At 46.0% G+C, this 15,101-nt stretch overlaps 1 protein-coding gene across 1 annotated transcript in view; it reads left to right on the forward strand.

The window, feature by feature from the left end:
* The window catches only part of SORCS1 (sortilin related VPS10 domain containing receptor 1), a gene marked incomplete at its 5' end in the record, with an annotated part of 617,874 nt that overhangs the window by 373,442 nt on the left and 229,331 nt on the right, over window positions 1-15,101 (forward strand). The window contains one exon of the mRNA XM_045291424.1: window positions 7,394-7,552. Coding sequence (XP_045147359.1) covers window positions 7,394-7,552 — 159 coding nt within the window. The remainder of the gene's footprint in view (window positions 1-7,393; window positions 7,553-15,101) is intronic.

A 15,101-nucleotide genomic window follows, 5' to 3' on the forward strand; every position in this document is an offset into this window, starting at 1 on the left:
GAGCTATTTATCTCCTTAGCGCCTCCAAATGAGGTCATCAAACTGTGACATGGTTGACAGGCTACACTCTACCCCATTCACTCGTAAGGCTCAAAGTGACAACAGATTGCATAACTACCACCATCACTATCCTCAGTGAGCATACTAGGTTTGAATCAGAGCTTCCAGACCAGCATGGTGATTGAGCCACAGGAGGAAGGGCGAAGGGAAAGCACCGAGCCAGGGAGGAATCAGCAGGGTCTAGTTAGCACTTTCGACTATGGAATACTTCGTTAAAGACCCAAAATGTCAACCCGCCCTCATCTGCAATTATAAAAGAAGGATGAAAACAACAGTAAGTGAGCTCTGAGCTGTTGAAAATGGCAAAGTGGAAGTGAAATCCAAATCATCCGACAGGAGCTATGCCGTTTCCTGTGATTGCGATATACACTTGTTGTTGAGCGGTGCAGGCAAAGCTAACGCAGCGTTTCCTTGTACAATAGAAGGCGAGGCTGCCCAGTCCCATGCTGTCGTCTTCACAATCCCTGGTGTGCCGGACTTCACTGGTATAGACACTATATTTTGAGTGCCTTTTAACCTTAGGGGGCTCATCTTTTGGCATTATATTAGATAGCATTTTATTATGATCCATGAGGTTTTCATCACAAGTAGATTGGTAGGCCTTTGTTTTTAGTGTGGCGTATTCTAGAAAATACACTGAAACCAACCAGCAAGGTGTGCTGATGCTGATATATGAAATACTGGTGACATAGATGCTTGATATAATACACGGATGCTTAAAGCTCTCCTAGCAGCATGCAAGATATCCCCTTGAAACAAATCAGCAAACATTCGGTAAACATGTTTAACCCCTTATTTGTCCTTCTGATGACAGGAATGGCCTTCACCAAACACACTCCCATCCTGTCTCTACAAGGAAGGACACTGTAGACATGGTCTGGAGGCAGTGTCTGACCCCCTCTTACTTTCTAAAGGGGGAGGGAGATTAAACTCAGTGTCCATCCAAGGTTGACTCCTATGAGGCTGAGCTCAGACCTGCTCCCACTCTCTCACCTTCTGTAGCAATCTGACACCAGCCCTCAGCCTATTTTCTGCTGGGTTCTGTAAATCACTGCAGCGGCCACACAGAACTCACAGACAGCACTCGACATGATGGCGTCTTTAAGGGAAGTCCGTGGAAGTCTACAGTTCATGAGTAGAAGTGCTCAGGATACAAGTCTTCCCGTTAGGACAGAAGGCACACCTCCCTCTGGTGGTGGTCCTCACTCAGCCACATGGCGCCTTGGCCTCTGCCCTGCTCATGCAGTGTTATAAAGCTCTTTGAGTACTGCTGCCAAGTGCACCAAGGTCATCCTACTCTGCCCTAAGCCTCAGCCAGAAAGTGCTCAGTGCCAGCTCCATGAGTCAGCAAAACTAGCTTCCCCAATTAAGTTTCTGGAGGCGCACAACTCTGCAAGTAAGCCGCCTGCCTGAAAGTACTCAGGTTCACTCAGGCCTTGGTCCAGGAAGCCCACGCCTCTTGTCTTGTGTTTTCCCCTTCCTTCTGATGCTGCCACTCCGCTGCAGCTTCTCGGAGGTCACAGCTTTCTGTCCCTGGATCAAGGAGGTTCCCTGTACAGGGATCTCAGCCTCCAGAGGAGGTGATCCACTCCTGGTTCTTCTTTATCAATGGTGGTGATATCAGTAACCTCCCATGCCAGTTCTGAGATGGCTCGTTCTTGGATCCTGTGTAACTTTCCCTAATGCTGCCCTTCCAAGAGTTGTCAGTGGATAAGCCTTCGCTGTTCTCATCCTGAGCTCATCCGGGATAAATGAATGCTCAGCCCACTTTGGGAATAGGCAGCTTTTTCACCCACCTTGGTCAGAAAATTGCTTGCTCCCTCTGATTTCGTTTTGTTTAATTCATTTTTAATTTTGAGCCCAGAGGTTTGCAATTAGCCTCGTGCACTGTTGATGCGTGCACGTACTTTTTTGGCTGGAATAAAGTGGGTAGACGACTGAAGTTTCTAATTGCCATGAGTGTGGTCTTTCATTGTCACTGTCATTATTGATCATTATTAAAAACACCTATTATGCACCTGTGGAATCAGGATCTGAAGCCAAGCCACCCTGTGAGCGGAGCAAAGATATCCAGGACGCTGTTCTTAGGGGCCGTCAAGTCTGCTTCTGCTCACGGAGCTCCTTTGCCAGCGTCAGATTCATTGCCCTGTGAGCCCACGGTGGCAGCCAGGGTGGCCCTCCCTAATCTTGAGGATCTTTCTCGTTTTCTCGAGTTGCCTCTCCGTAATTCTAGTCGTGAACAACAGCGAGAAAGTCAACAATGAACAGCACTTACATGAATGCTGTTTACATTAGAAATTAATAAATGACTGGCAAAAAGTATATGCCCAGAGGTGGTGAAGCTGTCCCCTATAGCCTCTATTTGGTCTAAACATGCCGATGAGAGAATTCTACAAGCACCCGGAGGAAAAGATTCTAGGAATCTAGGGAACAAGGGAAAAGCCACCTTCCTCTGGGAAGAGCGTCTTCAGTAGACATCTGGAAGCATCCGGAAGTAGTCTGCCAACCTTCAGTAGGGTGACATCCAATAGCCAGATGTTGAGTCTGCAACACGTCAGTCAGGGTGAAGATGCATCTACTTTTTGAAGACACGGAGCTGTCGGGAGCACTAGTCCCCCCAAAGGGGAGAAGTGACATATTTGAAATCTATAAATTCAAATACGTGTTACATTTCATGTTCATTCGTCATCCCTAGGAGAAGCAAATAAAGGTTTTCCCTCCGCTCAAAGTGGATGATGAACGACTGCTTAGCATTGGGTGGCAGGAGCCCTTGTCGCCATTATTGACTTTGTATGGAAAACAGTTCATCAGCTGCTGCTGTCAGTATTGGGTCTGCGCCCCCTGCAGGGCAGGAGGAAACTGGTTCTGATCACTCGGGGGCTGATCTGAACCAAGGATAATTACTCTCCTGTTAAAGGCAGACTTCCCTCATCGTCACCTTCCTGGCCTCCAAATAGAGAACAGGTACTCATAAACAGGATTGGGCCTCTAAAGATTGCAGGGTGCTCTGGGCTGCATTCCACAGATGGAAGGAATGAAAAGGACTCCCTCCTCCAATCATTTCTCCATCTATTTGCTTATTAATTACAGCGATCCATTGACCTGCTGCGGACCCCGCTTTGTGCCAGGTGCACAGTGGCTCTCTTTCCAGGTAGTTCACCTCAAGAATCTTGCAAGGCTCGAACTCCAATGGTTTTGAAAATCCTCCTAAAATTCTGTTTTTCTGGTCCTACTCAGAAGGCCGCACTAAGCAGAGCAAAAGCCTATTCACACCAAATGCTGTGACTGAGCCCACAGTTATTCGAAGCCAAGGGACATCCAGGAAGGGCTAGGATGCCATTAGGAATTAACCAACCAAACAAAAAACACAAAGCAAAAAAATCCACTGCTATTGAATTGATTCCAAAAACTAGCAACAAGTGGATATGTAGAGGCCTGATTAGGAAATTCTATTATTTTTGAAGGACATTCACTACTAAAGCTTAATATTTAAAAAGATTTTAAGTGATGACTTGAGAACATAAGGCTTTGTCGCATATAAACAGCGCCATCTGTGTGCAAAGACCGAACCAAACACACTGCCATCCAGTCAATTGTAACTGATAACGACACCATGGGACAGAGTAGAACTGCCACTGTGCATTTCTGAGACTGTAATTGTTTGTGGGTATAGAAAACCAAGTCTTTCTCCCTGGGTTTACAGGCTAGATAACATTTAATATGTACTTACATTTTTCTTAAATAGATGAATCCTTTTCTATGTAGACCCTAATCAATTAATTAACTTTTAAAATTTCTTAGCCTACAATATAACGGGTCTCAGTCCAACTCATTTAAGGTTTACTAAAGAATTTGTATTTTCAGAGCAAAAATAGAAGGCATTATTTATTCAGTTAGGAAGCAGTAACAAGTACACATTCTGTTTCAACGACAGCACCAATCATAGACCAATTACTCAATTAACATGTGGGTTGTGATTGAGTACATTATTCTATGGCGCATGCTAATGTGTTTATATGTGTTTAGCGTTCACCTGAAGATGGCTATAGGTTGTGGTATTCAGCTAAAACAGAACAAAACAAATTGAAAGCTTAAATCTGAGATGTGATATATAGATACGGAGAAAGAAGTCGAAGGAAACACAAACATGGCTTAACACATTGGAGTGGCAGGGTCATGAGCAATTTATTTTGTGGCCTTACAAAGTTGGTTGTGCAATAAAAAATGGCTAAACAGAAATGGATCCAGACTGGCTTGTTTGTTTTGAGTGGATTTGAGAAGAGATTTAAGGGAGGGACCGCTGCATGGTTTGTATAGTGCAGATATGCCTGTAAATCTCACATGAGACAGTTTCTACTGTCTTCTTTTCTTTCCAGAATATCAGGTGCCTAAGTGGAGGACTTGGGGTGACAGTGACAGAGAGGAGAGGAGGTTTGGGCCTGGAGGCTGTCAGTACCCAGAAGAAGAGTCCAGAAAGTCAGGAGCTGTATTTCTCTAATACCAAGTATCCATATGGTTGAAAAGAGTTGGGCTATCCCTCCTGCCCGTGCACCCTTCTCCTCTTACCTGGATACATAATATCTCACAGGTATAATCACCTCACCTGGAATAGAAATGAGTATCCAGAATATGGGCTACATGCCAAAAATAATCATCCTGATTTTCAGATCGTCGTCGGTCCAATGTTCTTGTTTTGATGAAGCAATCTGCCAGTGGAAGCAGGTGAAGTCTGTCCTCGTGGGAAGAGAGGAAAACCTATTCTGGTTAACAGGGACATAGCAAATTAGAGGCATGGGGAGAAAAAATCCGCCTTGCCTGAGACAATAGATGTTCTATAAAATTGAGCCTCTTCACATTATCATGGAAATTACTTTTTGGCGGTGGTGCAAAAAGGTTGTTACACATTATTGTTAATTGTGGTTGGAGACACAAAGCAATATGATCATTTGATGGCTTATTTGTTATTCAAAAAATGACAGCTTTTATGTGCCAGTAAATATGAAATCACCTGGAAACAGCCCTGTAGATGTAAGAGGCATCTAAACGTCCTTTCTTAATGCATACAGTGGATTTTAATGAAGCCATGTGAGTTTATCCCTAGCAGATTACCTGATGGCTCTGTCGCGGTCCTCCAGTGAGAGCACCCTGTCTGCCTTGTGACTGCCAGGCAGAGAAAGCCGTAACTTGGTCAGATTTGTAGTTGGTGGGTGGTAGCTTTACTGGAACCCGATACAAGAGACACTTAGTCTCCAATTCCACGTGTGCTTTTCATCATGTCCAGGCTGCACTTGACAGCCCCATTCCCGCGCCACCCCCCAGTCCCCAGCCTCCCTTTTCTTCAAGAAGGAAAGGTTGAAAGACAGCAGGAGACCTTGAATTCATCCTGGGTAACAGAAATGCGGTTCAGACCAAGGGTGTCTTGCATACATCCTCGTGTGCCATTTGCCGTGACAGGACACCATTTTCCAAGATGACACCGACTATTGGGAGGTTTTAATATGATTGCCTGCAAATGCGTGAGAATGCTCCGTGTGTTTGTCATGCATTGTGCTCTTTTCGGACTTGACTCTCTTCTCTTCCTTCCTCCCTCTTCCTTCTCCCTCTCCTGGTCTCTCTCCCTGTCCCTGTCTCTCCCTTTCTCTGCCTTCACTGCCCTCCCCCGCCATCCCCACACACACCTTTTCCTGGAACTGCTGCATCCTTGGCTGGTAATCTTTAAACCTGGGCTGCAGTGATTTCTCTTCATACAGCCACACATTAAGCACATCTTTCATGCTTCTCCGAACCATACTCAGAGAGTGCCAATTAATAAGCTGACGGGAGGAAAGTCAATGGGCAACATTAAGGCCTCCTGTCTGAAGGTATCAGGTGTGCACTCTGAGGGAGTGAAAAGAGTCCTGCCGAGACTTGACAATGAGGCACTGTGTCACACATTCCTAGAGTCACAATGCGAGAGAATGAAAACCATTCTCAGTCAGCTCCTTCAGCGCCTGCTGATTGTGGGTGGTTCGCGCGGCCCAGGGGGAGATCCACGGAGCATCCGAAGTGGAGTATTTTCACCCCAGCCTATGGGAGACAGCCCTGATGATCTTCACCTAAAATAGTCAACCAAACCAGCCTCCATCGAATCCATTCTGACGCATCCCGACCCAAAGGACAGAAGGGATTGCCCGCGGGGCGTTGCCAGGGCTATGTTCTTCAGGGAAGCAGATTGACGCATCTTTCTGTTGCTGGAGTCAAACCCCTGACCTCTGAGTTAGCAGCCACACACTTCACTGTTGTGCCCCCAGGGTGCCTTCCTCCTCCTGGATGTGGGGCTTCGATGAGTGAATCCACTGACTGGCATTTAACGGCAGCAACAAAGACCGTGTTCTTTTGTCAGTAAGCGAAAGGCCGTCCGATTGCTCTCTCTAGGGAACTTGCATTGGCATCACCTCAAAACGGTCGCAGACATCTTTCTAGGACCACGTGACTGCTCTGCCAGCTCCTTCCATGCTTATGTCAGTCCTTCTCGGGACACACACTCGTGTTTATGGAGCTGATGAAACATGCTGGGCTTTACTGTAGCTGATGAGCGTTCCCGGTAAACAATACAGATCAATAGGCCAGGTCTCCCAGAGCTTGTGCTCCAGTAAAAGGGATTTCAGAGGGTAAACTAAATAAGCAAACTGTGTAGGAGGTTAGCGGTTGATATGGACAGTGGGGCAAGGATGAAGGAATGGAGCGGGGTGACTGCTCTTGAAGTGGTGACCGATAGTGGTGTCTACCAGGAATGAGCCTTTTGATCATTCGTCTTTGTTTGCAGAGTCAGAAAGCCGGGCTCAGGGTGGGATGGCATAGAATATTGCTGACGGGGTGGCACCAAAGTGTTTGTGGCAGAAGAGAAACATTCTTTCTCTGCCACACGTACGCAGACTGGGGCACATCTTGCTCTTGGATCTGCCTCCCAAATGGACAGGAGACAGGGCCTAGTGTGGAGGGGAATTGACTTTTTAGGAAAAGAAGGAAATATTCCAGATGAAGGAAGGCACCTTAGAAGGAAACAAGGGTCCCATTGAAGGGAAGAGAATGCAGGCCTTGCCTCCTTCCTTCCTCACCGATTCTTCTTCCATTTCATAGTGCAAATTGCTTCATGGCTTTGGTCTAAGGTCAGGGAATAAACCAGACTTAGTTGGAAGTCCGTGTTTAGGCAACTATCCCTTGGCTGCCCTTTGACCTTCCCTTGTCAAAAATGTAGATCATTTTCAAATTTGGTAAATTTGTAAACTAAACACTCTGGTTTCCTTTTATCAAGATAAACATTTTCTTTCTTTCTTTCCTTTTTTGGCTGCAGATTATGTTGCTCACAGATCCGGAGATTGAGAGCAGTTTATTGATCAGCTCAGATGAAGGAGCGACCTATCAGAAGTACCGGCTGAACTTCTACATCCAGAGCTTGCTTTTCCACCCCAAGCAGGAGGACTGGATTCTGGCCTACAGCCAAGACCAAAAGGTCAGCTGGCTCACCTTGCTTGAGAGAACAGGCCATGTTCAGCAGCGGGGAGTCAAATGTCAAGGCCGTTCGGATACTGTTGGTTAACCATCTCTCCATGTCTTTCCGGTCGTCATGTTTGCCTGTGAATTCAGTGCCAAGTCTGCAGGGCAGGGGTGCTGAGCAGCAGGGAAGGCCTCGGGTGGCTGGCTTGAGCTAGGGCAGTGGCTCAAACAGCATTGGAAATAAAGGTTAGGCAAGGGGATGCTTCAGGCAACTAGGGCCTCCTTAGCTTTCTGCATAGAATTCAAGGCAGATGGATGGATGGATGGATGGATGGATGGCTATAGGTGATTTTTTTTTCTGGGCCAAGAACTCATAGCTTTTCTTAGACCCTCATAGGGAAGCATGATCCCCCCAACATTTACACCAGCCTGGGATTTGCTGAACAATGATAGAAGATGCCAGATACATAACATTTATTCAAAACCTGCTTGTCTCGGGATTTTTTTCCACTCTTGATGGTTGGGTTGAAGTTCTTAAAATATACTTCCTAAGGACCATTAAAAGCGAACTAAACTAAACTCACTGCCATCACGTCCATGCCGACTCTTAGCAACCCTGTAGGACAGGGTAGAACTAGCCCGGGGGTTTTCTGAAACTGTGACTGTTTATGAGGGTAGAAATTCCTATCTTTTTTCCTTCAGAGCAGCTGATGGTTTTGAACTGCTGAACTTATGGTTTTCAGTCCCGTGCATAGCCACGACTCCACCAGGGCTCCTTAATGAGCATTCAGTGGGATTATAATATAAAAGATAAGATAAAATGCCATCAATCATATATTATATACTGGGGTTATTCTCTAAATTAAATACAAGTAACTACCATTAAGAACCACTTATATTCCAAATAGCTAATTAAATTAAAAATAAGAGCAAGAAAATATACATGGGTAAATGAGAGAGCGTGAGTCTCGCGAGAAAAATACAAAAGGGAAAGTAATGCGAAATGTAGGAATGCATTGTATGAAAGGTGTCAGCAGTCAAGTCAGCTTAAGAATTCTATCCAAAGTGATCCTGTGTGTAAAATGACATGCAGTGACATGGGAGTGAAAGGAGAGTGGAGGTTTGATTCAGCGGGGCTCGTGTGCATGAGTGGGCTTCTTCAGGAAGGCAAGGCCAGGGTACAAGCAGCTTCCCAGAGTCTCCACTGATGTGAGCCTTTTGGAAGAAGCAAATTAAAATTCTTAGGATTGGAATTTTATTCATGCTGCCCTTGCTGCCAAATAAAATGCACATTAAACCTAAAAATAGAAAGGATTTACAATTAGTATTTTTTTCCCCTTGAGCAGGCTGGCTACCCTTCCAGTCGAATGTACAATTTTGTTCCTGGAGTCAGGCCAGGGTGCATCTGGTCCAGGATGATGCCACGAGCAGAGGCAAGCACTGAGTGGCTCAGGACACAGAGCATGAGTTGTTTAATTCCACATTCCACCTACCACCACCCTCACCCCAATGCTAGAGGCATGTCAAGGGCCCGAATTGCCAGGCGAAGCGAGAACTATGCATCTTTGCACTTCTGCAGCAAGAGAAGCCCAGAAATAGAACCCTTCCGGTCCCAGCATGTCAGACAGAGCCTCCCATCCTGACGGTGGTCCAGCAGACAACCCTGAAGACTTGGACAGCTGGGCTGTAGCCCCAACTCACACAATAACGGAACCGTTATTTAATACTGTCTTTCTTCATCTAAAAGATGTATGAATGATTATAATGCAGATGTACTTACCATCCACAAGGTTGTACAAAATCAAGCATTAGATCACACTTCAGCAATCAGTTTGGCTGTATATGGAGTCTCGGTAAGACAATGTGTGTGGTACACTGCCGACATTACAAACAGAAACAAAAGCTTATCAGGAAGCTTGCAATCCAACTGGAGAAAGAGTAAGCCATCCACCAGCACTCTAAGATGCCAGCAGACAGTGATCGGATGGACACCTAAGGGACCCCCAATCCAAGTCGGCTCTATGAACGATATGGGCTATAGTTTACAAAGGTCAGAAGATGGAGACCTAGACATCTCTTTGCTATAATTGTGTTGTGTAATGATTGCACCCAAATCTTAAAGAATCTAGAGGCTTTCTGTTAGGGTGGGATACATTTTAGAGAAAAGTCATGACTGAAAAATCATGTACCATTAAACAAGCAAATATGTTTACAAGATTGTGAACTTATCTGGCTGAAACTGATATTTGGTTTAGCTAATTATTGTGGGCATGAGGCTTCGGTAGGCGAATCTTGACTGCGTTGAATTCTAGATAAGAACATTTTTGTTTCCTTAAATGGGAACCTTTTGAAAAACTTGAACCTGGAAGATCATGTGCTCAGACCTGTAGATTATAAGGGTTACCCACTGGCATCAAGTTCAATTCTGACTTGTTAGGGGCCATTAAGTCGGTTCCAACACAGAATGACCATGTGCCCAACAGAAGGAAGCATTGCCCGGCTCCGCACCATCCTCACAGTTGTTCCCATGTGTGAGCCCATTGTTGCAGCCACCGTGCCAGTCTAGCTCGTCAAAGTTCTTGCTCTTTTCTGGGTCCCTTCTGCTTTTAAAAATCATGATGTTCTTCTCCAGGAACTGGTCTCTTCAATATTATATCTGAAGTGTGTGAAATAAAGTCTCACCATCTTGCCTTCTGGCCATACTTCTTCCAAAACGGATTTGCTTGCTCGTTTGGCAGTCCGTGGTACTTTAAAGAACCTTCACCAGCACCGTAAGTCACATGCATTGATTCTTCTTCCGTCTTCCTGATTCAGTGTTTAACTTTCATGACGTGATTGGAAATAGCGTGTCTCGGATCAAGGGAACCATAGTCCTCCAAGTGAACTTCTTGCTCTTCAACCCTTTACAGTGGGCTTGTGCGGTAGACTTCCACAGTGCAATGTGCTCTTTAATCTCGTGACTGCTGCTTCCCTGAACATGGACGGGGATCCAAGCAAGATGGAAAACATTCTTGATGACTTCAGTCTTGTTATATATTTTTTTCTGACTCAGCAACTCTACATCCACTTTCTACAATTAAATCCTTATAGGAGCAGACAGTCTCATCTTCCTCCCATGAGCAGCCAGTAGGTGTGAACACCAGCCTTGTGGTCTGCAAGAGCCCTTTGTGGTCCTTGTTCTGCATTTATGGAACCCAAACCTTAAGGGGATCTTCCATTACCCAGAGTAAAATCACATGCTTCTATCACCTGTAGAAGTCCTATGAATGCATTAACACCTTATATGAAATTTGTTAGGCCTGTCATTGGATGGAACCCTGGTGGCATAGTGAGTCACACATTGGACTGCAAGCCGTAAGGTCAGCAGTTCAAAACCACTAGCATCGCCGTGGGCGAAAGAGTAGGCTTGCTGCTTCTGTACAGATTCATAGTCCCCAAAACCCACATGGGCAGTTCTACTTTGTCCTCTTGCATCACTGTGAATCAGATTGGACTTGATGGCAGTGCTTTTGGTTTGGGTTTGGCTATTTTGATGGTGATAGTTTGAGATGAACGGATATGTAGAAGGCCAGCCATCTTTTTTTTTATTTATTTTTTGCTGACTCCCGGTGTAACCTGAAGGACATGAAGGAGCCGTTATCCTGGGGGGAAACGTGGAGACCCTGCTACTCTGAGTGTCAGCACAAAGCTCCCTACCTTTAGAAAATGAGGGGTGGAACATGCAGGGGAGGGGAGTGGCCACGAGCCATCAGAGGAGCCAGTAGCTGATGGTGTTGGCTCGAGGTCAAATTGGAAAGGGCTGTGGCCATTCCGGTGGGTCAGTGATCTGGAAATAATAGCTGGCAATCACCCACGAATCACGGCGCTTTCAGCACTGATGAGAGGCAATTCTGGGCGCCAACGAGGCCCCTTGCTGCTGCTGGTAGAGCAATGACTGTGTTTGCCCAGGAAACGAGAACACGTACTCTTCTGAGTGTCACTCATCAATTTTTCGGTGACGGCTGCTATGACTGCTGCTGCTGCTGCTGCAGAACGTCCGACTACTGTCATAGTCCTGGTGCCGGGCTTTGCTCTTGGGGCGCCATGTTACACCAGATTCAGTGAACAGAGTCCTCAGGCAGAAGGTACTGTCTCTGAGAAAGTATCTTGTTGAGGTGCCAACTCTTTCTGACTCACCTGTGAGGACGGTTGTCTCCTCTCCTCTGCTCCCTTTGGCGTGCTTGCTGCTGTCGCTCTTTCAAGCATAGTCCCCCGGGTTTGATTTGTTCTCATTCTGATGGCCACTGAGTGCACGCCAGCCCAATGCTACGCAGCCCGCGTGTAACCAGCACAACACTGTGCCCCAGCGAGCACACCCTAGCTCTGAACTTAAAACCGTAGCTTTCTTTCTTTCTTTCTTTCTTCTTTTTAAAAAATTTATTTATTAATTTTAATTTTATTTCATTATTATTGTTTAAAGATCATTACATTGGGGCTCTAACTGCTCTTATAACAATCCGTACATCAACTGTATCAAGCATATTTGTACTTATGTTGCCATCATTATTTTCTAAACATTTACTTTCTATTTGAGCCCTGGGTTTTAGCTCCTCTTCCCCCCATTCTGCCCCCCTTGTGACTCCTTAATAAATTACAGTTCTTAATTATTTTCATGTCTTCCACTAACCGTTGTCTCCCTTCCCCTTTCTGTTGTTTGTTCCCCTGGTGTGGGTGTGGGAGGGTTATGTGTCGATGATTGCAATCAGTTCCCTCTTCCTCTTCTCCTCTCTTCCTCCGACCCTCCTGGTATTGGTACTCCCATTTCTGTTCCTGAGGGGTTTATCTGACATCGAGTCTGTGTGTCATGAGCTCTTCTCTGTACCAGTGTACAGGCTCTAGTCTGGCTCGAAGTGGGGTCATGATAGAGGGGGCTACAAAACATGTCTTCACTAGATCTTCCAAAGGTAGGTGAGTTAGTTAATTGTGCCAGCCTGGCCAATAATCACATGTGGTGCTGGTTGAAAGGCGGAGGGATAAATGGGTGGTGAAGCCTCGCCTTTCTAGTTCTCGGGTCTCTTGTTTTGTGATGGTTGCATCGGGTGCAGCTGCCTTAGCAGTTCCCTGCTTCAGTTTGCAAGATGGATTTCCTACAAGGAGAAGCCGCATGGATCTATCCCGATGCAGCCCTGGGTGCTGGAGCAGCCGTGTGGAGACCCCTGCCAGTGCTGAGATGCTTACACGTTCATGGACTCAGCTTTCCTCCTGCAGTCAGCATCATTGCCTCTGTTTTGTGAGGTGGAGGACTTTGTGGACTGGTGTTGGGTCAATGGGTTAATGTTGTACTTGTGGGCTTGGGCAGCATTGGGTTGGGATGTTTTCATGATGCACCTTTTCTTTACATAAAACTCTCTCTTATACGTGAGTCGCCGTGGATTTGTTTCTCCAAAGTACCTAGACTAATACAGTAGGTTTGGGTGGATTTGAACCACTATCCTTTAACCTTACAGCCAAGTGCTTAACTTTGTGTGCCACTGAGATTATTATGGACTCAGAGTGATGGCTTTTCTGTTTTCCCCTTCAGCGAAGGATGGCCCCGAGGGCCAACTCTGTGTCTCAGCCGTGTGGACTACAATGCATCGATGCTCTGACCCAATTTTACCTGGGATGCATAAACATCCTCACTCAAAATTCAATGGCCTCCATCAATTCGGACTCTTAGTGACCCTGTAGGACAGGGTCGACCTGCCACTGTGGCTTTCCTAGACTGTAACTCTGCGAGAGTAGAAAGCCTCATCATGGCCCTGCAGAGCGGCTGGTTGTTTCGAACCACTTATCTTGTAGTTAGGAGCCCATGCCAGTATGCCCTCTGAGATCCTGCCCAACCACCCAATGCAGCTTTATTATTCTTATTAATGTTATTATTATTATTGTCTATAAGTGATTTAATCAACTCAGGGAGTTTAGCCAAGCAGATAATCATTTCTATCCCAGGATAGACTCTATAGGAGGGCAGATTAAAAAATAAATTATTTAAAAATAAATAATTTAAAAGTAGTTTTCAAATGAGGAAGAAATATCTATGGCCACAGGCCCTCAGAGTCCACAGCATGAGGCGGTTGTGATATGTAATCTCTTTTTCTAAGAGGGAGAGGTTTATTTGTGATATTCAGCATCTATGTCATTGCCAAGATGTAAAAGCTGTGCCGAATGGGCATGTAGCTACTCAGATACAACTCAAAAATATGATTGAGGGAAAGCTTCGGAACCCTTTCTCTGTTTGTGAAGAAGTAGCCTGGCCACGTGGGTAATCCTGGCCTTGGATTTAAGCAGGACAGAAGTAAGAATGTGATTCCTCGGCTTCTGAAGGGTTTTGCCGCCCTCTGCTCTTGAAAGATGTGCTGGACTTTCCAGAAAAAGAAACGTGAGAGCCAGTATGGAGATTGCATTTCAAGTTGGTCGAGGGGTGCTGGGCATATAAAGTCATATCCCGTAGGAAACCTCCTTAGATCAAGCTGATGTGAATCGCTTCGGGAGTGGCAGCTATGCGGAACCCCAGAGCAGTTATGGAAGAATCCACACCATCTTGCTCTCCTTTTGTACTTCCGGTAGTTTCCGTAGTAGAGGAACGCTGTCCGGCTCATTCCTTGTTTCTTGGCCTTCCCTTTGTTGTCGTTGGAAAGTAGGCAGGCAGGAGGAAGGAGATGGAGTGTTTTGTGTTGTTGCTTGCTTTCTGCGCCTTTTTTGCCTCAGTACAGGAAACCGCCCAAGAAAGGTTTAGCAGCAGGCTGAGGCTGCCAGATTACATCTTTAGTTTAATTTGGCAATAAACCACTGTACAAACGGTACTATAAAACACTGCTTCCAACGGCATCGCTCAGTCTGTCGTAAACACCTCACTAAACAGGACGTGTTGGGAAACAGTTGAAGCGAGAGCAAACGAAGAGCAGATATGACTGCAGGAAGAGACAGGAGAAAAGTCTGAGCGTGTACCTGGGTCCAAGCAGGGTGGAGTGTCGTCCTGGGGCCCTGGGATTTGCGCCTTTCCATTAGGGACTCTGGGGGTTGAGTGGGGAAAAGAAAATCGTACCTTCGGGGGAGGAGACCTGCGTTTGATATCCAGCCAGTATTGTCTGTCTCATGACAGATCCTGGAGGCTTTCATGTTGCTGTGACCCTGAATATGTGTCAGCAGAGCTTCCAGTCTAAGAACGACTTGGAAGAAAGACCTAGCAATCTACTTCTGAAAAAATCAGGCAATGAAAGCCTTATTGATCCCAATCCCCAATTTGTAATCCACTATGGCGCGGAAGTTACATCATCTGGTGTCAATTTGGGACCTGAGAGGATGAAGAGTAAAGGGGTGGAGTCAAGTCTGTCAATCGGGTCATAGCCAACGAGGCCTCTGTGTGGCCATGGCCGTATCCTGAGGATTCTGAGAACTCCTGTATTTTCCTCCTTGGAGGTGGGAGACACACTCTCTCTGGGCTCAGTCCCTTGGAGACTCTCTATTGATAAGACTTACTCCCTGAGAGACACTCTACTCACAAGACACATGGCACTACACTGATAGATCCCCTGTCCTGGGAA

The sequence above is a fragment of the Echinops telfairi genome, unplaced genomic scaffold (genome assembly GCF_000313985.2).
Source record: "Echinops telfairi isolate 266 unplaced genomic scaffold, ASM31398v2 ScPeMD7_70;HRSCAF=299, whole genome shotgun sequence".
NCBI lineage: Eukaryota > Metazoa > Chordata > Mammalia > Afrosoricida > Tenrecidae > Echinops > Echinops telfairi.